The following is a 22051-nucleotide window of genomic DNA, read 5'->3' as shown; positions in this document are numbered from 1 at the left end:
ATGACCGCAACTTGGACCAGCATGAAAGGAGGTGCATATGTCGCTGCGCAAATGACGGGGTATGACCAGCAGCCACTTTCGGCCGTCGGAGCAGTAGTTGCGGCGGTAGAGTAGGTCATCACGGAGTGCAAAGTGAGAAACCTGGCGGCCTAGGGCCCGAGATCCCCCGGCAGGCGATGTACCGGAGAGCATCCCAATAAGAGAAGCAATCCACGGGTCCTTGCGTTGCTCGGCTGACATGTTGCTGGCTGCAAGAGGCGACAGACGTAAGTCACTGTCACTTGAGGCAAGGCAGAAAACTTCAGCAGGCACTGGGGAGCGTGAAAGGGCGCAAGCGTCAGAGTGCTTGCGGCCTGAACGGTAAATAACCCGGATGTTGTATTCTTGCAGTCGGAGAGCCCACCGACCAAGACGACCTGATGGATCCTTGAGGGAGGAGAGCCGGGAGGTTCCCGTTTGAACCCACTCCCATTTCACCCTTCCCGCTTGTTCCGTCCCGTTTCAACCCGACGCGAAACGCCCTTCCCGTTTCGCCCTTTCCCACTTGGCCCGTTCTCGTTTGAACCCGTTCCCATTTCAACCTTTCCGTTTGTTCCTTCCCATTTCAACCCGAGCCGAAAGAACCTTCCCGTTTTATATTTTCTTATTTAGCCCATTCCCGGAATAACGTACCCAGTTTATGAAACGTTATAAAAACATTTTCATATTGTTTTTCATTTATTTCCATTTGTTCACACCGCTGCGACAGCATGCTCAGTACATCCAGAGTCCTTGACTGCTTTTCAAACCTGGGCTTCACTTTTTGAATATAGAGACAACGACATTTGGTTACAATTCGTCATACCAATAACAAATCTTTTAAAATAACAAAACTTAACAAACAAATAACAATTACAAATTAATAAACAAATCTTTTAAATTAACAAACCAAAAAATGATAAAATCAAAAAGCCCATAAAAGCGCCGCGGAAGCACAAATAAAAATCGCAAAAGTACCCTCACTTTGAAAGAAATCGTATTTGGCGGACTAACACCTTTAATCGTTATAATAGCGCAATTGTACATCAATGTCGAAAAGAAACAGATGAAAACTATAGAAGATAAAAAGACGATTAAAAATAAAGTAACCCTATGTATCTGGATACATATGCCACATCTGGCTATAAAAAATCGCAGTCATGAGAAGCGGCGAAAATTATAAACTTAGCTTTGCGTTTTGTTGATTCTGTTTATTCCCGTCACTCTAGTGTAATCAACTTGCATAATAGGGCAAACCTTCAAAAATTTAAGCAGCACAGGGTCGTCTCTAGCCTAAATTTTCTTTACTACAGAAACTTAAAATTGTCGCGGGAATACTACCTCCAAGGGCCTTTCAGACGTTCAGCGAGAAGACATCATAGTAAGACTATTAGGCAGCCAATCAGCTGAATTACTATTCGAAAGTTTTCTTTGTTTCCTCATGCAATTTCTTACTGGAATAAGTAACTGAACGAACAGTGAACTCGGTATCGTTAGAAGCATTTTCCCCACGTATTGTAAATATGTGTTCTGGTTGAATCGTCGTATTTTAAAATTGGAATACATTACGAATGCATATCCTTGTTCGGACCCCTTTGCGTCTATTACATATTTATGTCTTTTACTTATTTGTGTAGGGCGTTTTTAAACTACGCCAACCATACTGATGTGTTTTTATGTTCATTCCTGCATGAGCCCGACCAGGCCGTAAAGTATCGGTAAATAAATAATAATTTCTGCTTATTACTCACGTAGGAAAGGCATTAGTAGCCAATTCTCAGATTTCTGCACATGTTTTTGCCTTTTTTAAAGTCTCTCCGACGGACATCTTTGATATATAGATCTCTCGAACCCGAAGACAAAGCTACGCTCCAAACAATGAGCATAAGCGCGTCTGATAAATAAATTTCAGCCGCCCGTACGAACACCAACCTCAGAAAAATCCAATGCGTGCATTACTCAAGATATTGGGTATTTTTATAGTACACTTTCGCCGCTACAAATTTTGTGTCAAGAGGGCAGTATCGGCCTAAGGCATTCGGAAACTTTTATCAGCCGGAAATATCGGTCGATTCCGGAAAATTTGGTGCATACAAGTTTTTAGTGCATGACCCGTTGCTTGTAAGCACATTTTGGGGAACAGTTTCTTAGGCGGTAACGCATATTTTCAGAAATTCAAATGGGTTGCAACGATGCGGGTTCAAATGAGAAGGGCGCTTTGGGAGCGGGTTGTAACGGGAAGGGCGTTTTGGGAATGGGCTGAAACAGGAAGCGCCCAAACGGGAAGGTCGTTTCGGGAACGGGCGCACACGGGACGGTTCAAGCGGGAAGGGCGTTTCGGGAAAGGGTTCAAACGGGAAGGGGTCAAACGGGAATGGGTTCTTTCGGGCTACACCCGGAGAGCCAACAGAGTGCATGATGATCGGTGACGACATCGAATGGGCGACCATACAAGTACGGGCGGAACTTTCCAAGTGTCCAAATTATCGTCAAGCACTCCTTTTCTGTTACGCAGTAGTTCGACTCCGCTTTCGTCAGCGTGCGGCTCACGTATGCTACGACGTACTCGTCAAAACCGGGCTTTCGTTGGGCAAGCACAGCACCGAGACCGATCCCACTAGCATCAGTGTGGACCGCGGTTGGGGCGGACGGGTCGAAGTGCCGCAGTATCGGAGGGGATGTAAGAAGACGCCGTAGCGTCACAAATGCTTCGTCGCAGGAGGGTGACCACGCAGATATGTCGCTGGCACTGCCGAGGAGCTGCGTTAAAGGCGAAATTATGCTGGAGAAGTTGCGTACGAAGCGTCTGAAATAGGGGCAAAGACCGATAACGCTCCGAAGCGCCTTCATAGTGATCGGCTTCGGAAATTCGGCTATGGCTCTCAGCTTCGTATCATCTGGGAGAATCCCGTCCTTCGAAATGATGTGGCCGAGGATCGTCACTTTGCGCGCAGCAAAACGACACTTTTTGAGATTCAGATGCAGCCCAGCTCTTGCAAGGCAGGTCAAAACTTGCTGCAAGCGGGCGAGGTGCGTTTTGGTGTCCGTAGAGAAAACAACGACGTCATCCAGAAATCAAAGACACGTCTTCCACCTTTAGTCCGCTCAAAATACTGTCCATCATTCGTTCGAAGGTGGCAGGAGCGTTGCAAAGCCCGAACGGCATTACATTAAATTCATAAAGACCGTCAGGGGTAACAAAAGCAGTTTTCTCTCTATCAGCTTCAGTACCCGGATCGAAGGTCTAGCGACGAGAAGTATTCTGCTCCCTGCAAACAGTCGAGGGTGTCGTCGATGCGGTAGTCGACGCAACGGCGGTAGTCGACGCAAAACCGAATGGACCCATCCTTCTTTTTCACAAGAACCACGGGTGACGCCCATGGACTCTTGGGGGGACGAATAATGTCACGCTGAAGCATGTCATTCACGTGGTCTTGAATGGTGCGTCGCTCTGCCGGTGATAAACGATACAGTCGTTGTCGAAGCGGGGCACGCGAGGCAGTGTCGATGGCGTGGCTCACAATGGACGTGCGGCCAAGAGAACTTTGCCCACTATCGAAAGACGAAGAAAACTGGCTCAGAAGTGTAGTAAGCTGAGCTCGTTGGGTGGCGTCCAAATTTTCGTCGATTGAGCGGCAGAAAATCTCGGGACATGTTTCGTCCCGTATGCATGGCGTAGTAGGGCTCAGCTCGTCGACTTGGAGATGGGGCGCATCATCAAGAAGCTCCCTAATAATACGGCGATCGACCGGCTCTACAAAGCCGAGTGTTTCTCCGTGTAAAAGGGCTCACAAAGTCGTCTACTGGTTCATGATCATCATTGCCCTCGCGCCATTGCGAATTGTCAAAAGGTCGAGGGGTAGCGGAAGGCATCTGCGGCGGAAGAAAATGTCGGATGGCGTAAAAAGCACTGTGGCCTCAGGAACAGATGTGCAGCAAAGAGGAACGAGAACGGGTTTGGACTACAGTGTCGTCGGCGATGACCACCTCGGCGCTGGGAGCACAGAAAGAATCTTCCAAGAGAGGCGAAAACTCGACTTCGGCAGGTGCACACCGTATGACGGCATGATGGCGCGACAGAAAGTCCCAACCCAAGATTACATCATGAGAGCAAGACGGCCCCCTTTTCAACAATTTTTCCACCTCATCGAACCACAGTGGCCCGTCCGCATCGCACGGCAACTGGTAGCCTTTCAACACCTTGGAGCACTGCGCAACGGGGTTCAAGCTCACCTGCCGGCGATCGCTGCCTTCCGAACCCGTGCTCGGTGGCCTACTGGTGGAACTCTGGAGCTGGACTCTCCGAAGAGCGATCTTTTCAGACTCGAGCTCTAATTCTTTCATCCTAAGTTCCATACGCTTCAGCGTCACGGCTTCTGATCGCTTGCTACTGTTGGCAGTAGCGTCTCCTGCTCACCTCCTGCCACGCCCGAGGGCGCCTTCCGTTCCGGACCACTTCCGATTGTTTCCAGAGGCCCTGGCGGGTCGTCCGCATTACTGTCCTTGTCCATGCTAGCCCCGTTACTTCGCGTCACAACCATGCGCCTTCCTACCTGCACACCATGCCAACCTTAAATGCACACAAGAAATCCCACTCACCCGACGCAGACGCCTCGACGGTCCGTCGCCCAGAGCCCGGTGCTTGGTGCTGTCGTGGTCGCCTTCGATGATGGCTTGTTGGCTGATGCTTGCCAAGGCTGCTGTCTCCCCGTCTGGCCCGTTGCAGGGCGGGTTCAGTCGTTCGGCGTTGACGCTCCGAAGTGCCGAGTTCTGTCGTGGCTGCGCCAGTAGAAACCCCTCCTTCAGGGTTTGTGGTTCGCTGAAGGCGGCGAAGGAGCCCTTCGCTGCAGGTGCTCGGCGGTGGTGGTGGCGAGGGATGAGACAAGGGAACGGCGACGGCAGGATTCGATGAGCAAAACGAAGAAAACTATATTTACGGTTATTTACAGGGGTTGGTTACAGAAGGTTGGTTACAGAAAGTTGGTTACAGGGTTGGTTAAGCATGGCCGTTTTAGCGATCGACCCTCCGAGCTACGCCCTAGGTGCCATACCTTTGCGATCGACTCTGGGTTACGCCCTAGACGGCAAGGTTTACGTGCACTAAGCACGGAGGCTCGCTGGTCCTTGATGACCTCAAAGATTACAGCCAAGTCTCCCGCTGGCCGTTATGCCCGGGAGTATAATCCCTCGTGTCCATTGTAAGCCGGACAGCACACCTGATTGGTCAGAGCGACATCACGAATCCCACCAATCGTGGGGCCAAACGCCGCCTTCCAAAACTTCGCGCACTTCCCTCCTCTCCCCAGACGGAGTGGACGCAGAAAGACGCGTACACGTGCACGGGGCAGCTTTGCCACGTTCAGGGTGGCCATTAGGCGCCGCGGCACTTTCAAAAGCCGCCGCGCGGACTTGCGCACTCTAAGCGTAACACGGTGGCCCCGAGGCACGCAACCCCAAAACGGCGTTTTGTTGCCCTAATTGGGCGCGCCCTTTCGACACATCTGGACGGGAGCCGGGCTCTTCAGAACTAGGTCGGCGGTAACAAAGGGAAGCAGGGGTGGCGCATACAAAGGACGTCGTCCTGGCCTAAACACTGTGAGAGTGACACGGTGACCTCCGAAGCACTCAAGGGCGCGTCATTCCGAGGTGTTCAAAAAAAAAAGGAGCCGCGCTCCCCCCAAGAAAAACCAATTACGGCGGCGGCCATTAAGAGAAGCGGGGGCGGCAATGCGCGCGGCCTCTCAGCCCGCGCATCTTATCTCTCGATCTCCCTTCCTCCGCTATGCCCAAAGGCGGCAGCAGTCCTACAGATACCTTCAACAAACACATCAATAACATTTTCGGCCGGGACGTGAGGACTTTTAGCTTTCGAGGGCTACGCAGCTCTTTCCTCGGGAACTGCGGCTGTTACGTTACTTTTCCTCCCCAGTGCCGGCAGTGTGGCGCCGCATAGGCGACAGCGAGCGACGACGTGGAGAAGGCGAGCGCCGGTTGGTGGACGTAGTAGAGCGGTCAGGCGGCAGCGACGTCATCGGCGGATCCGAGGCGACTGGGTACATTGGCTGCGGAACAATATACGGCTGGGCGTAAGCGGGGTCGTAGTACGGAGCCTGTCTGAAGATGTTCGGGGGTGGCATGCGACGGCAGCAGTAGCGAGTTACATGTCCGGCAATTCCGCATACAAAGCATATAGGGTGATTGTCCTGCGTACGCCACGTGTACGTAGGAGGATGACTACCCACAACCGTTGGAAGTCGGCTCGCCGGCACTACATTCCGGATCAGATTGGTCTGCAACGGACGCAGTGGCACGCCGGGCTGGGCTGGTAGAGCAGGCGGGTGCATCACTCGAGGGTGGAACGAAGGAGCAGGCTGGAGAGGTGACCTCCCTGCAGCTTCGGCGTACGTTATGGGGGCTGCGAACGGCGCCTGGTACTGGGCAGTTGGTAGTGCCCCAGGGATTTCTTCCTGTATCACGTGCCTCAGTGCAGGAGCTAGAGGTGGCTACTGTTCCGCGGTGTACGGAAGGAGAGACACTTGGCGAACCACCTTTTCCCGAATAAAATCTTTTATCCGGTGAACAGCGTCGGCTGGTCTGTATAGGTCGCAGCCAAACTCGACAGCGGCTCGGCCTGAGCGCAAGCTTGCCTAGTTAGGGCCCGCTGCTTTCGAAGCTCGTCGAAGCTCTGACACAAACGCATGACGTCGGCTATCGTTTGGGGAAGATTGGACAGTAGCATCTGGAACGCGTCATCGTCCACTCCTTTAAGGATGTGCCTGACCTTGTCCGTTTCCGTCATCGACGGGTCGACGCGCTTGCACAAGTCAACCACGTCCTCGATGTAGCTGGTGAATGTTTCCCCGGCTTGTTGGCCGCGTACACGCAACTGCTGCTCGGCATGGAGCTTGCGTACAGCGGGGCGGCCGAATGCTGCCACAAAGCAGGTGCGGAAGGTAGACCAGGTAGTAATGTCAGATTAATTATTAGCGTACCACCGCCGGGCGAGCTGGTCAAGGGCGAAAACACGTTATGCAGCTTAGTCGGATCATCCCCTTTGTTGTATGCACTCAGACGCTCATAGAATGACAGCCAGTCTTCGACATCAGTGTCGTCCTCGCCAGTGAACATGCTTGTGTCTCACTGTCGCATCGCGCAAGAGCAGATCACGGGTGCGCCCGACGGCGCAGGGTGCTGGCTGGTCTCTCGGTGGTTCATCTCCGGCAGTGTCCGGCTGCGAAGCTCCAGTGTGGAACCGAGACCCTTGACCTCCACCACTTGTAAAGGGGAATAGCAGTCACGACGGTAGTTGATCGTGGGGGTTTATTCAAGGCGTAGCGTAAGGTAACGGGCCGAGCGCAGGTTCAGCCGATACAAGCTCCTGGGCATGAACGTACGAGTCGGACCTTCGTCGTCTTCACGATAAATCTCGGGGCATCTCAGTCCCATCCCGTGGGTAAAAAGAAGGTCCCCTTCACCCCTAGTAGTCCGAGTGGCGCTGGCTACCACCCCCAAGCGCAGGAAAACAAGATACCTTTACATAAATACTCGAGAAAGTGGAGGGGAAAGAGCCCCGCCGTTAGCATAGTGGTCATCGCACCAGACGCGTATTCTGGAGGTCGTGGGTTCGTTCCCACTCGGCCGGCATTTTTTCTCCCCTTTCTTCCCGTCTTTCCAAATTCTTCATCTGTTTCAATGACATACCACATTCTCCCCTTTGCTTTCCAAAGTTTTCTTGACTGCCAACGCCTATTTCTGTATATATATATATATATATATATATATATATATATATATATATATATATATATATATATATATATATATATATATATATATAAGAGAAAAACTTCGAACAAGGGAAAAGCACGATTGTGGCCTACGTTTCAGCAAAGAGAACATGCTGAAACGTAGGCCACAGTCGTGCTTTTCCCTTGTTCGAAGTTTTTCTCTTGTGTTCTCTACCATCTTCAAAGTTCTACTACTCCCTATATATATATATATATATATATATATATATATATATATATATATATATATATATATATATATATATATATAACACAGAAATAAGGGTTGGCAGTCAAGAACACCTCGGAAAGCGAAGGGGAGGTTGTGTTAGCTCATTGAAACAGATAAAGAATTTGGAAAGAAAGAAAGAAAGCGAAGAAAAAATGCCCGCCAGGTGGGATCCGAACCCACGACCTCCAGAATACCGGTCTGGTGCGATAACCACTACGCTACCGGCGGGGCGATTTTCTCCCCCGCTTTCTGGGCTATTTATGTCGATGTAATTTTGTTCCTGTGCTTGGGGGCGGTAGCCAGCGCCACTCTGACTCTCGGGGTGAAGGGGACCTTCTTTTTAATCCCCGCGCCGTGACTCGAGTGTCTACGACATGTCGAGAGTGGTCAACCAGCGTTTAACCCTCTTAAGCTCCCTATGGCACCAAGACTGCTATATATATATATATATCACTATATATATATATAAATATATATATATATATATATATATATATATATATATATATATATATATATATATATATATATATGTGTGTGTATATATATATATATATATGTGTGTGTATATATATATATATATGTGTGTATATGTATATGCAGTAAAAGTTCGTTAATTCAACACTGGTGACCTGCCGTGGTGGCCCAGTGGCTAAGGCGTTGCGCTGCTGAGCACGAGGTCGCGGGTTCAATTCCCGGCCGCGGCGGCCACTGTTCTGATGGAGGGGAAAAGCAAAAACGCCCGTGTGTACGAGATTTCAGTGCAGGTTAAATCCCCAGGTGGTCAAAATTAATCTGGGGCCCTCCACTACGGCGCGTCTCATCGCCTGCGTTGCGTCGGCGCGTTAAACCCTATAATCAATAAATGAATCTATCAACACTGGTGGGATCGCGAAAAATTGTCGAAATATCGAATGAACAAAAACGCGAAATTTTCTCACCTTTATTTGCCAAAGAAGTTTGCAATCCTCGTCTGTTTTTTTTCGGGCGAATTTGAGAGGCGACAATAGCTCTAATAGCTCACGGATGCTCCGTGGCGCACGTGCTCGCCTGGCGCAAGGAGATTATATCCTTGGCCTGGCGAAGCATGCATCCAACACGCAAAAGCCACTATACACTCCAAAACAAGACTTGCCGAGAGAGAGAGAGAGAGAGAGAAACTTTAATCACAGTTGAAGTGAGCATATTTGTGGTCGGGGTCTTCAGTCCAAGACTCCGTTGGTACGACCAGCTGTCTTCGCCCTTTCCGCTAGCAGAAGCTGCGTTTCAGGAGAAGAGCTGGCCAGCGTACTCTCCCACTGCTCGCGTGAGGGGTTGGGGATGGGGGGAAGGTCTGGGTTCCGTTGACATTCCCAGACAATATGGTACAGCGTGCCTGGTGCTTGGCAGTGAGTACATAGGGGGTCGTAAAGAGTAGGGTGGATGGCGTGTAGTCGTGTTGGGTGGGGGTAGGTATTAGTCTGTAGTTGTCTCAGGATGACTTCCTGTTCTTTCGTGGCCTGATCGGTGACTGGGGGATAGAGTTGTCTCGCTAGTCGATAGTGTTGGGTGATGTCGGCGTATGTGAGGAGCGGTTGCCAGGTTCGCTCCGACTCTTCTTGCGGTGCCCGGTGGGCGAGTTCTCGGGCCAGGACGTGTGCCGTCTGGTTGCCGCGAAGAGCAGAGTGGGCCGGGGTCCAAATGATTGTGACCTGCTTCTGCGGTGGCCGTTGAAGCAGAACCCGAAGCGCTTGTCTTGAAACCCTACCTGCTTGGTATGCTCGGCAGGCGGCTTGACTATCCGTAATAATTACGCTAGCCTTTGTCTGGGAGAGGGCAAGGGCGATAGCCGTCTCTTCAGCCTGCTGGGTGTTTGACGACCGAAGCGTCAGACTGGAAAGGAGGTCGGTTGTGGAGGTAACGGCCGCCGATCTTACCCCGTACCTCGCGTATTCCGCCGCGTCTGTATATACGACGTAGTCTTGTCCTCCGTACTGTTTTTCCAGCGCAGTTGCTCTTGCTAGGCGTCTTCCCTCATGATGTTGAGGGGCCATGTTCCGGGGTATTGGACGGACAAGAATTCTGGTCCTTAGTTCAGGCGGGATGTCCACTGCGTTTTCCGTGATGTGCGGCGCCGTGTAACCAAGCGTAGCTAGCGTTTCCCTACCCGTTGGGCTTGCTCCGAGTCTTACTTTCTGCGCCGTTAGGTGGGCCTCCATGAGCTCTTCGATGGTGTTGTGCAGTCCCAAAGCCGTGAGTCGTACCGTAGAGGTGCTTGGAGGAAGTGCCAGGGCTTGTTTATATGCCTTTCTAAGAAGGACGTCTAGCTTTTCGCGCTCCGATGTCCCCAAAACCGCATAAGGAGCCACGTAAACGATTCTGGATACGACGAAGGCCTGCACAAGACGGACCATGTCGTTTTCTTTTAGTCCATGGCTCCTGTTCGCCACCCTACGCAGCATCCGAATAATTTGAGCCGTGGTTTCTTGGAGCCTGTTGAGAAGCAGGGTGTTTTTGCAATTTTCCTGGTATGTCATTCCTAATATCTTGATTGAGGGTTTCGGTTTGATGAGTATGCCATCGAGCCAAATTTTGATGTCTGAAACGTCCCTGCGGCATTTTTGTACTATTATAAGTTCCGATTTCTGCGGGGCACAAGTTAAACCACATCGGCTGGCGTAGGTGCGGACGACGTCCGCTGCCATTTGTAGGCTGTCTTGCATAACGCCTGGAGAGCCTTTGGCAATCCAGATCGTTATATCGTCCGCATACAGGGCATGCTTAATGTTGGGGATTTTCTCTAATTGTCGGGGAAGGCCTATCATGGCTATGTTGAAAAGTAGAGGCGATAGCACTGCCCCTTGTGGTGTACCACGACTGCCACACTTTATGGGAGACGACTGGATGTCGCCAATCTTAATGATCGCAGTCCTATCAGACAGAAAATTCTTGATGAATGAGTACGTCTTTTCCCCGCAACCCAGGTTGCCAAGATTTGTGAGGATTGCTTCGTGCGTTACATTGTCGAACGCACCCTTCAAGTCTAAAGCCAGGATCGCTTTGGGTGTGGTGCGACTGGCTGCCTCAAATATGTCCTTCTTCAGCTGCAGCAGTACGTCCTGAGCTGAGAGGTGCGGGCGGAAACCGAACATCGAGTGAGGCATTTGGTCCGTCGTTTCAAGAAACCTTTGTACACGGTTAAGAACGACGTGTTCCATAAGCTTTCCGATGCACGAAGTGAGGGAGATGGGGCGAAGATTATCCGTGCAAGGTGTTTTGCCTGGTTTTGGAAGGAGACGAATCTCTGCTTCTTTCCAGGCCGGTGGCACCACCCCCTTCTCCCAACACTCGTTCATGTAGGTAGTCAAAGCCTCCACGGAGCCGTCATCCAGGTTTCTTAGGGCCTTGTTCGACACGCGGTCCATGCCAGGGGACGTGTTCCGGCGGATCTTCAGCAAAGCCGCCCTCACTTCAGCTGATGTTATTGGGCTATCGAGATCTGAATTGGGGCATCCCCCGTACTCTGGCAACTGCACCCTGGGTGTAGGTGGAAAATATCTTGCCTGTAGCTCCCGTAAGAGGTCTTCTTGCGTGCCAGGGAATTGGTGAATGATGGCTTGCATCGTCTTACTTGTTTCACTCCGACTTTTAGTACGGTCGATTAGGTAGCGGAGGATGTTCCACGTCTTGGATGTACTTAGTCTTCCTTGAAGAGCATCGCACATCTGAAGCCAGTTCTGCCTACAGAGCTCGGCCGCGTACGCTGACGCCTCTTTGTTGAGCAAAGATATTCGTTTGCGGAGTCTCTTGTTGTGCCTTTGCACCTTCCATCTGCGAAGAAGGCTGCGCCTTGCCTCCCATAAATGAAGCAGGTGTGGGTCGACCGCTGGAATGTCATCGGAGAGGCTGAGTTTCTTCGTGTAGTGAGTGATTTCTTCCACGAGCGTCTTCGCCCAGTGACTTATGTCTTCTATCTTTTCTTCTGTTTTACCTCTTCTATGGGAGCTTCTATGGGAGCGTAGTGCTTGCCAATCAGTAAGTTTTGCTACCCCGATGACCCTACGGAACTGAGGCCCTGGGATTTTCGTCTGTAGTATCATATGATCACTCCCGAGGTTGTCCTCCGTATTGCTCCAGGTGGCATTTGGGGCGTGTGCAACGAGCGTAAGGTCAGGGCTAGTATCCCGGGCTGTGCTCGTGCCTATACGAGTTGGGGCACTTGGTTCCGTGAGGAGAGTGAGGTTCTCCTCATCTATTATTTTCAACAGTTGTTTGCCCCGTTTGTTGACGTACGTGTATCCCCATTCAGAGTGAGCAGCGTTAAAGTCACCCACAACGATGAATGGGTTGGAACCCGCCAGGCACTTTGCTTGTCGGATCATGTCTGCCAATCCCGGCGCTTTGTTTTTGGGGCGACAATAAATGTTAAGGATGAACAGACTGCTCGTACATTTGAGTTTCTGCGAAACCAGCTCTGTAAAGACGCAATCATGGGGGTTACTAGAGAGCTGGTGGTGGATGGCAGTGATATTTTTCTTAATTAAAGTGCACACGTCTCTGCCTTCTTTCGTTGTCTGTGTAATATAGCCCGGGAGCTTGGCAACCACCGTTGATTCTTGAATCGCTATTACGTCGGGGGGTTCTTGTTGATGAGCAATATGCTGTTGAAGGTCACCTTTCTTATTTTTGAATCCCCTGCAATTCCACTGCCAAACGACAGTGGGACAGCACGCATTATATTTTGCACTAGTGGTCATTATGGTTGATGGGGAGGTCAGTAGCCGTGTCATTTAATACCGGGCGATGATATGGCTTCTCTCTGCGCGCAAGACGGCCAGGGAGGGTTGTAGTCTGGGTTTCGAGACTCTCCACTCTATGTTGAGTATTCTGAACCTGCGCCGAAAGCTGATTAAGTTGGGAGGCGATGGCTTGGAGCTGGGTTAGTATCGGGGCTGTAACATCACCAAGGCTGGCATTTAATGTTTCTCTGGTGACATACTGGGGGTTTGTTTCCATGGTGTCTTCTTCTTGGTTCTCTATTTTGCGTTTCTTTTCGATTATTGGCTGTTGGTCTGATGGGGGAATGCTTGGAGGTGGGGGTGCTTTTTCTTCAGAAGTTACCTCTCTGACTGCAGAAATGGATTGTGTAAGAGTGTTAATGGTCTTAGTCTGTTCTGCCATGAACTTCTTGAGCGTTTGTATTTCTGTCCTTAGTGTTTGAATTTCTGCCTGGAGCTTGTTACACTCGATACATTGCTGAGAAGGGGATGGGGGGCGAGCAGCGGGAGAGATAACTGAAGCCCAGCTCACCTGGTTGTGCTTCTCTCCTTTCGCTTGCTGCTTGGCCGGTGGCTTGGATTTGGAGCGGGATCGGGACTCTGACCGAGATCGAGACCTCAACTGGGAGCTGCAGCTGGATGAGTTCTTGAAATGAACCGTTGACCGGCGGGAATGGGACCTCGACCGGCCTTCACTTGGAGTTCTGCCGCGGGAGGGCGTCCGCTTCCTCAATGACGTCTTCATCACGGATCCGGAACGACGCTTCGAGATGCTCCTTCTCTGACTGGCATTGCGCCTTGTTGATGAGCGAGATTGGCGGAAGCGCGAACCACCACCACGGAGTTCAGGGGACGGAGAGCGGGCCTGTCGGGAGGAGTGCTGCTGATGCAGCGGAGGCTTTTTACGATTGACAGGCGGCAGGTAGCGTTTGGCGCAAGACTTGTCCGCCGTCGGGTGGGTGCCGCCGCACAAGATGCACTGGGGGTGGCAGTCATGCTGGTCCGTTGTTAAAGAGAGCCCACATTTTCCGCACCTCGGCGTCTTAGGGGGTTGTGGGCAAACATCCTCCCTGTGACCAGTCTCGTTGCATTTGCGGCAGTAAGGAACCGTTCTTTTGTAGAGGTAGCAGCGAACCGGGATACCACTGTAGTTGACATAATAGGGAACGCGTTTGCCGCAGAATGTGATAACCATCGTTTCCGTGTTCCCAAGCCTTCTACATGTTAGAACTTCATAACTTGGATCCTCGATGCGTTTAAGGACTGTGTCGGGGGTTGTGTCAAGGTCGATGTTATGAATGACCCCTTTGCAGGAATTGTCTGGAGATGGCGCGTATGACGCAACCTCATAGGAGTTCCCATCAATTGTTAGTTTCTTGATCTCGCTTAGCTTCATGGCTGTAGTTTCACAAGGGGTACTCGCGACAAGGACGTTTTGGTCCCCGTCTACGCGCATCTTGATGTTGACTGCTCCAACTGGCAGCTTTACTTCAGTGGCTATAGCCATTAGCAATTTTTCTGGGCTCACCCTGGCAAGGCGGAGACCATTTCTTGGTCGAAATGCCAGCTTCAGATCTTCAGCAGGAAGTGGAGGCTGTCGGGGCCTGCGCGCTGCGGGCCGGCTTTTGCAAAGGGCGGGCTTGTCCGACGTTTGGGCCAACTGCTGTTGACCGGTAAGGAGTCGCTGGTCTCGGCGGCGCTTCGCGCGACGGGCGACGAGAATCCAGGGCGCAGTAGCTGTTGCGTCTTCCTCCGAAGGTGGGGTGGCGTCTTGGTTGTCGCGGGTTTCCATCTCTTCATCCTCCGAGCCGGCGTGTGATGACAGGTGGGCTTCTTCAGAGACGACGCACGATGACGCACTCGCCATCTGGTACGACGTGACTGTTCAGGTCCGGGATAAGCCACACAGCTAGCGCATCAGGCTTAGCGAGGCGGCCGCCGCTTCCGAAGATAGCGATATCTTGGACACGACTGCACAAAGGCGACAAAGGCAACAAAGCACACAGGCTTCGACCACTGCAGCCGCCACCAACCTTGCTTTCCTCGTGAATAGATGAATGCACGGGATGGATGGATGGTGGTGGCTTAACCCTTTGCATAGGGCAGCAACTTGCGCCACCTAGCCTACACATCTACCCGATTCGGATGATGCAAATGACCATGCGGTTGGCCTACGCGGCATTTCTTTTCTTTTCAGCTGTACAGTAGCATTGCTCTTGGCACAGTGTATCTTCTTATGGCTTTTTTCTCCCTGCGCATAGAATGGGTGAGCTCGCAGGCTCCGACGCTAGGTCGAAATAACCGATGCGCGCTAAACTTTTGCCGAATTAACGGGCTTTCAGCTTTTCACTGTATATATGTATATATATATATATATATATATATATATATATATATATATATATATATATATATATATATATATATATATATATATATACATATATATAGTAAGGAAATGAGGGGCTCGTTGAGGAAAATACAGAAAGATAGGGCAGCAGTCTACAACGCCAAAGGAGGCATAGGGGTGTGGTTAGGCTCTTTTCTTTTTCACTACGGTTAATGCAGTAAATATTTTTGTTAATACACAGAAGAAAGAAAGAAAGAAAAACACGCGCCCAGAGTGGGGACCGAACCCACGCCTTTCGATTACATGTCGAATGCCTTACCAATTCGGCTATCTGGGCGACTGTGTTCTCCTTCACTTTCTTGACTATTTATATTTACTAGAAGTGTATCTGACGCTTGAGGGTGGTAGCCAGCGCCACTCTGACTACACGGGGAGAAGGGGACCTTCTTTTCAACCCCCGGGGCGTGACTCGAGCGTCTACTGCCTGTCATGAGCGGGTAACTGGCGGGAAGCCCTTACCCGCTCATGACAGGCAGTAGACGCTCGAGTCACGCCACGGGGGTTGAAAAGAAGGTCCCCTTCTCCCCGTGTAGTCAGAGTGGCGCTGGCTACCACCCTCAAGCGTCAGATACACTTCTAGTAAATATAAATAGTCAAGAAAGTGAAGGAGAACACAGTCGCCCAGATAGCCGAATTGGTACGGCATTCGACATGTAATCGAAAGGCGTGGGTTCGGTCCCCACTCTGGGCGCGTGTTTTTCTTTCTTTCTTTCTTCTGTATATTAACAAAAATGTTTACTGCATTAACCGTAGTGAAAAAGAAAAGAGCCTAACCACACCCCTATGCCTCCTTTGGCGTTGTAGACTGCTGCCCTATTATCTTTCTGTATATATATATATATATATATATATATATATATATATATGAAGGCAAGTCCCGTTGCCGCTACGTAAGTAAACCTTGTTTGTTATTGTTCTTGCTGTGTATCCGACTCTTTACTTATACTATTTCTGCGCGCTTTGTGAGTTTTATCTTTCTCTAGATTTATATATATATATATATATATATATATATATATATATATATATATACGTGTGCGGGTTTGTGTGTAGGTGAGAGTTTGTCTCGGCACAACGGTCAACACCCCCACACTCTGACGAAGTGAACTAATCGCCATCCGCTGGGTGGGACAAATACCTCACCTGCACATACCCATCACAATCTTGACTCGCTCGACAGCTTCCAACAGACTTTTCCTAGAGGGTCGGACACGCCAGGAATGCTGATCTTGGTCCACCCTGCGTGATCCACCGGCCGGTCTCCTGCTTAGAGGTACTCGTACCGCCTCTCGTGCTTGACCTTGAGCTTGCAGTAGTTCGAGGTAGTAGAACAGCGGATTGGCCATGGAAAACTGGGTCATCGGCGTGATGCCTGCGTCCTTGGGCTGGATGTACTTCATCTTCCATCGCCAGAAGGCCCCGCTGAAGAGACTAGCCAGGGTCCTGAGATACTTTTCCCTACGCGCCAGTCAGGGTCTGATTTCGCTCAGTCGCAGCTCCGAGAACGGAGTGTGCGGGTCTGGAGTCGCACTCTTGACTCTGAACCGTGGTCTCTGGAGTTGTACTCGGGTAGGTAGTCTCCGATGGTCATCGCTGTTTGGGGTGTTGGCATGTTCAGCTGGCATCGTTAGCCGTGAAGTTCTGTTGAGTCACCGCCTGCCTGAGTAAACTTGACCGTTGAAGCTGCCTACTTGTGCAGAGTCCGTGGCTTCGTCACAGTATGTATGATTTAGTCATGGAGGAAAGAATAGTCAGGAGAGGCACCTAGCATCCTAATGCATTGAGAAAAGTGTGAAGGAAGTGAGGTCATTTTTCTTGAGCCCACAGACAATGTTGCCTAGTTTTTTACGGCTGCGGCGGCTAAACCTGGCAAAATGCCGCGGACAATTTTTTGCGGCGCTTTGACTGTGGCTTCCTCGCTACGTTGGCAACACAGCGCGGCAGCCGCTGGGGCGTCGTCATCGTCTGCAATCTGTGCACTACAGCTGATTTCGCAGCGTTTCTTCTAGTGCCATTTACTGGTCTAATGTTCCTTCACAGACACCATCCGATGGTTAATAATTGGCGTGGTCGGTGACATAGTTGCCATTATCTTGTGGCGAAATCTCGTCGATTGGCGCAGTGGTTTTCCATCCTTATTGGTCTGCCGGTGAAAAGGTGCGCGTTGGCAGCTTCGGCAGCGTCGCCCCACTTTCTGCGGCGATTTTTTTCAGCTGGGAATCCATTCTCAACGTATACAAGGCAAAGTGAAGCAGACACGTAGTGGTTCCGTTTTGCTCGACAAATAGCGCATCGGCGAATATACTTACCAGTGAAGCGTGATGCCCAATAGGCGCAACCGCGAGTGCGACCGGCAACCCCGCACGCAACAGTGAGGCATTTTGCAAACCACTGCAGCCACTTATTCACGTGAAGTGAGATTAGACAGTTTTAGTTTCACGAGTATGCAGAGTTCACGTACGCAAACGTGAAAAGCGTACGTAGTCCACGCACATGTAGTTTGCAACTCGTACGCGACGCACGCCGCGCGTATGGTGCCTAGATGCCTAGCGCCATCTACAAACAGACACTGCAGTAGCCACTCTTCCCTCGAGCCTATTGCTATGAAGACGATAAAAGCTACTTCGGCAGGCTTGGGAGCTGAAAAATCGTCCTACTACCTCAAAAACGAAGGCTGTTTTTCGATTGAAACTTTGGGTGAGGGTTAGAATGGGCAAATTGAAGTCGAAATCAAATGCTTAGAACATGACATCGCACCGAGGAATTAGCGACGAAGCTGTTGTCGCTGCGAAGCGGGAGGCCAGGGTGCCACCATGTTGGTCAAATCAAACCGGAAACAGCAGAGGAGAGTGGGGAAAAGTGCGGGGCTCAATGGGCTCATCGACATGGCGGGTGTGGCTTCACAAACGTGACGTCATTGCCTCTCCTAACCTTTTCTTTCTTCCATGGGTTTAGGGGTTTCGTAAGAATGGTAGGGACCCTAGATTGCCAGAGAGCAGAATTTTTCTTTAACTTTATCACTTAACGCCCCGCTTACTAACCGCAGAAACAAGATATAGAGCAGGAAATACAAAAAAGATAAATAGTACATGACAACATTTCCAATACCAACGCGGATGCGATCTGGTTCGTCCTACAGAACGCAAAATGGAGTTTTTCATTTTTTCCTTCCAAAGTTACTGTCCTTTTGCAAATTTATTGCGCGCATTTTTGTTTTATTGCAGTCCGTTGTAGGGCACTACTGGTACCTGTCGGCGGACTACCAAGCATTCCTGGTCTCATTTCCTGTATTCCTGCTCTTCAGAAAGTAAGTGATCGCTCTGGTGCAACTGATCGTTTTGAACTGTCGTCCTGCTTCATTTGAAGCCACAATTCAAATCATACGAAACCTTGTTACGTATACCAGCAACAAGTTACTGCACTCGCCATCCTGAGCATTACAATGTTGATACAGGCCGAACAAATTATGGTATACTGATGCGGAAATATCGTCCACCGCCCATTCTTAATACGTTATCACGTGAAAGTAACATAGATATCGCTCCCATCTTATTAAAACGCTTGCAGGAAAATTTCTTGTAGTTTCCTTGCACTTGCGCACAAAGGTGATTTTTCCCTACTTTCCTCTATTGGTGATGTACGACTGTAATGGCTTCGCGTTGTACCAAGTTCTTTGCCTTGTGCGTACTTTTTCTTGTGTCTGAGCTATCCTCTTGTTTCTCTTTTTTTTTCTTTTTCGCCTGATATGTTTTTTTTGTCTGAGTTGCTCTTCATGTCAATTTGCTGGGTCACTTATCATGAGTATTACTGATAATGAACAGATCAAGTGGTGTATTTTTCCCTGTGGGTTTCACCCGATTCAGGAATCTGACTGTATATATCTTTCTTTTGTTTCGCAAGCCAAATCTGCGTTCTTTAATTTTCAATTGATGCATTGTACTGCAGATGTGGTAATAATGTACGCTGTGTAGCATTTCCACTGTTTGTAAAGCGGGGGGTACGGGCCAAGTCAAGCCTTGTTATGGCTTTTTGCCCCTACCTCCCAACATCGTATGATGTTTAACAAACTTTAATTTCAATTCGAAATATGTCGATTATTTTTATGGTAGCATAATTTTGGCTCCTCAGGAAAAAAGTTACTTCCGATGCCACTGGCTCCAAGGACCGCTTATAACCGCCTCCTTTCGTTATTTGCCTTGTTTCATCCTTTCTTTGCGCACGTCGTGTAAACCACTGTGGCAGGGATACTTTCAACCCGTGTGTCGCGCCTCCGTCGTGTGTTTGAAGAATCGGAGCTCAGCCACGCCTGCAAGCTCATCCCGCGCTGCTTTGTTCTAAGATGCTTATTTAGTCGACGAGTATCGCAAAGTGATTATCTCACAAAGAGCGATATATTTATCTCGTACGCGCACGACAGCTCCAGCCTCTCTTATTTGCGCACTCACTCAGCTTGTGCTCGCTCTTAGACCGGGTTTTACCCTAAACGCGACACAGGCAAATACAACCGCAATTTTTTAGGAGAACGCGAAACCTCCACAGCATAAAAGTAGCTAGCAATGTCTGCGATCCTAACCGGACAAATAGCAACAGATTCAGTATAAAAGCACGCGCGCAACGATTCTCTGTCTGTTTTTTTTCCCTCTGGCTGCCAGAATGTACCAGGCATGGAATGCAGTGATCTTCCGTTGCGGGGAATTTTCCCTTTTTCGGTGAATTTCCAGTTGTAATTTTTCGGTAATAGGCAAAAAGGGAATCTTCAAGAGATGCAAGAAATTTTAGGAGTCGTGGACTAACAAGGAAAAATAATGTCAGTAAACTGGACCTCGCACTATATGTTACTTTGTTTTCTTTCATTAGGTTCTCTAATTTCGTCGGATTTATGTTCAAAATATCCGCAGCCGTGTTCCCGTAAGCCCCGAGAATCCAAGAGCGCTTCCAATCCAGTTCATGTAACAGGAGAGAGCATAGAGGAAAGAATTTTCCTCGAGAAAGAGCTAATAAAGCGTGAAGCAGCGGCGGCTGAAGGGCACAAGCCTGTTCGTATGTATTGGTGCGCAATATACAAAGCAGTATTTCGGGCGTGCCTTATAGTCCACGTGCTGTCAAGAAGAGATGGGCCAGCAGTTCCGGCGCTGAGCTAAAATTACTTCAATTACCCAACAATGTCTTGTTCTTTTTCAAACGGGCAGTTTTAACTTAGACCTTTATCATGGGAAGTAAGCGGGCTGTTTGGTACAAAACGCGAAATGTGTAGTCAAATCCTGCTGAGCGGCAGATGTAGTGGAATTTAGTTCACGCTGAAAGTCTGATTCTCTGAACGGCGTCTACGTCCGGAAGGCCCTGGCTAACGCCCAAAATCGAACACAAATCCACGTAAAGGCTATCAGCTGCATGAAAAAAATGCAGAGAACTTTGCAGGGAATTCTTGAGAAACCTGATGGGGAATTTTTGAACCTAGAAATGGGACATTTTCTCCCCAGTACGAACATCACTGATGGGATGCTGCCTCGTCCGATGGCAACCATCATCCCGGATACCCTACAGGCAAAAGTACGTAGGTGCAGCCATGCTAGGAGGACTCTTAGGGACACAAACAGCACTCCCTCACCAGAGAAGGATCTGGTGACCTAGGTGCAGTAGCTGGCTCCCACCTCCTATGATTGACCAACCCAACCCTGGGCCCTCAGTCCCCAGCAGCTGTGGAGCACCTGACCACGGCGGCGGTCAGGCAAGCGACACAGCAGAGGGTACTAAGAATCTTTGGGTCTGGCAGGCCGCCTATGAAACTTGAACTTGGTAACGTTCAACTCGCGAACTCTCTCTAGCGAGGGAAGCTTAGCCGTACTATTAGAGGAGCTCTCGGATATTACGAGGTATATCACAGGGGTAAGTGAGGTTAGACGTGCAGGAGAAGGTCTCTTGCAGTTGAGTAGTGGGAACATTCTATTCTACTACGCACAAAGAACGCGGAGTGGGATTTCTAATCCACCGAGAGATAGCAGGGCGTGTAGAGTAATTCTCCAGTACCAACGAAAGTGGTGGAGTCGTTGTGATCAAGCTGAACAAGCAATACAGGTTAAAGACAGTACAAGCTTATACATCGACAGCTGGATGGGTAATTCCATGTCAAAAGTCCCAGCGGTAAAGTCGGCTATCACGGTATTTCTTCAGTAATAATTGTGGCTCATCTTTGCATAGCCCACAATGCTCCCTCAAAGTATGTTTGTAAAAAAAATTATTTCTTTTTGTAGCCGCCCTTTTATTTCCAGGGTTAAAGCAAACCTAGGTGGGTCAAAAACAAAAAAAAATACCATTAACGAAACACTTTTCCAATCACCGCAGTTTTAGTGGACATTATGTTGAGGCCCTGAGCTGCCCTATGCCGCATTTTTGAATGAATATTTTTTTTGCACTCGTTACGTCATTCATAAAATCCACGATATTGCGTATTTTCAAATTAGCAAATACAAGCACACTCTCACAGTCAAGGTAGGATTGTTTTTACTCGATTTCACAATCTGGACAATGTGTAAAAAGATATATTGAGAGTCATAAAAGGAGAAATGTGCGAGAAAGAGTTTGTCAAATTTGTAAAAATCTCCTTTCCGGCCCGTATTCACCCCTCAATTGCGCATTGTTGCGCTCGTAGTAAAAATATCAAATACGAGACACTCGCTAGTACAAGTTGCAGCTTATTTCAAGAAGTTTTTATCGGAACAGTTTTTGTGTTAGTAGAGGAAATTTTTTTTAATTTGTACGCCGACACTTTACGACGTTGTTCCACAGAGTGTCTTCTCTGCACCACTGGCGCCTGCCTTCATGAAAGACGCGCGAGCCAGCGGCTTTT

General features: G+C 49.5%; 1 protein-coding gene across 1 annotated transcript in view; it reads left to right on the top strand.

Annotated features, from left to right (window-relative positions):
* LOC144142518 (nose resistant to fluoxetine protein 6-like) overlaps nt 1-22051 on the top strand; it is a 95650-nt gene that overhangs the window by 50958 nt on the left and 22641 nt on the right. The window contains exon 11 of the mRNA XM_077674096.1: nt 18429-18511. Within this exon, the coding sequence (XP_077530222.1) occupies nt 18429-18511 (83 nt within the window). The remainder of the gene's footprint in view (nt 1-18428; nt 18512-22051) is intronic.

This window comes from Haemaphysalis longicornis, unplaced genomic scaffold, assembly GCF_048455015.1.
Source record: "Haemaphysalis longicornis isolate Haplotype H1 unplaced genomic scaffold, Haemaphysalis longicornis Haplotype H1 scaffold_1, whole genome shotgun sequence".
Lineage (NCBI taxonomy): Eukaryota > Metazoa > Arthropoda > Arachnida > Ixodida > Ixodidae > Haemaphysalis > Haemaphysalis longicornis.
Note: the sequence above shows the minus strand (reverse complement) of the source record. Positions and strands in the feature narration are given on the sequence as shown.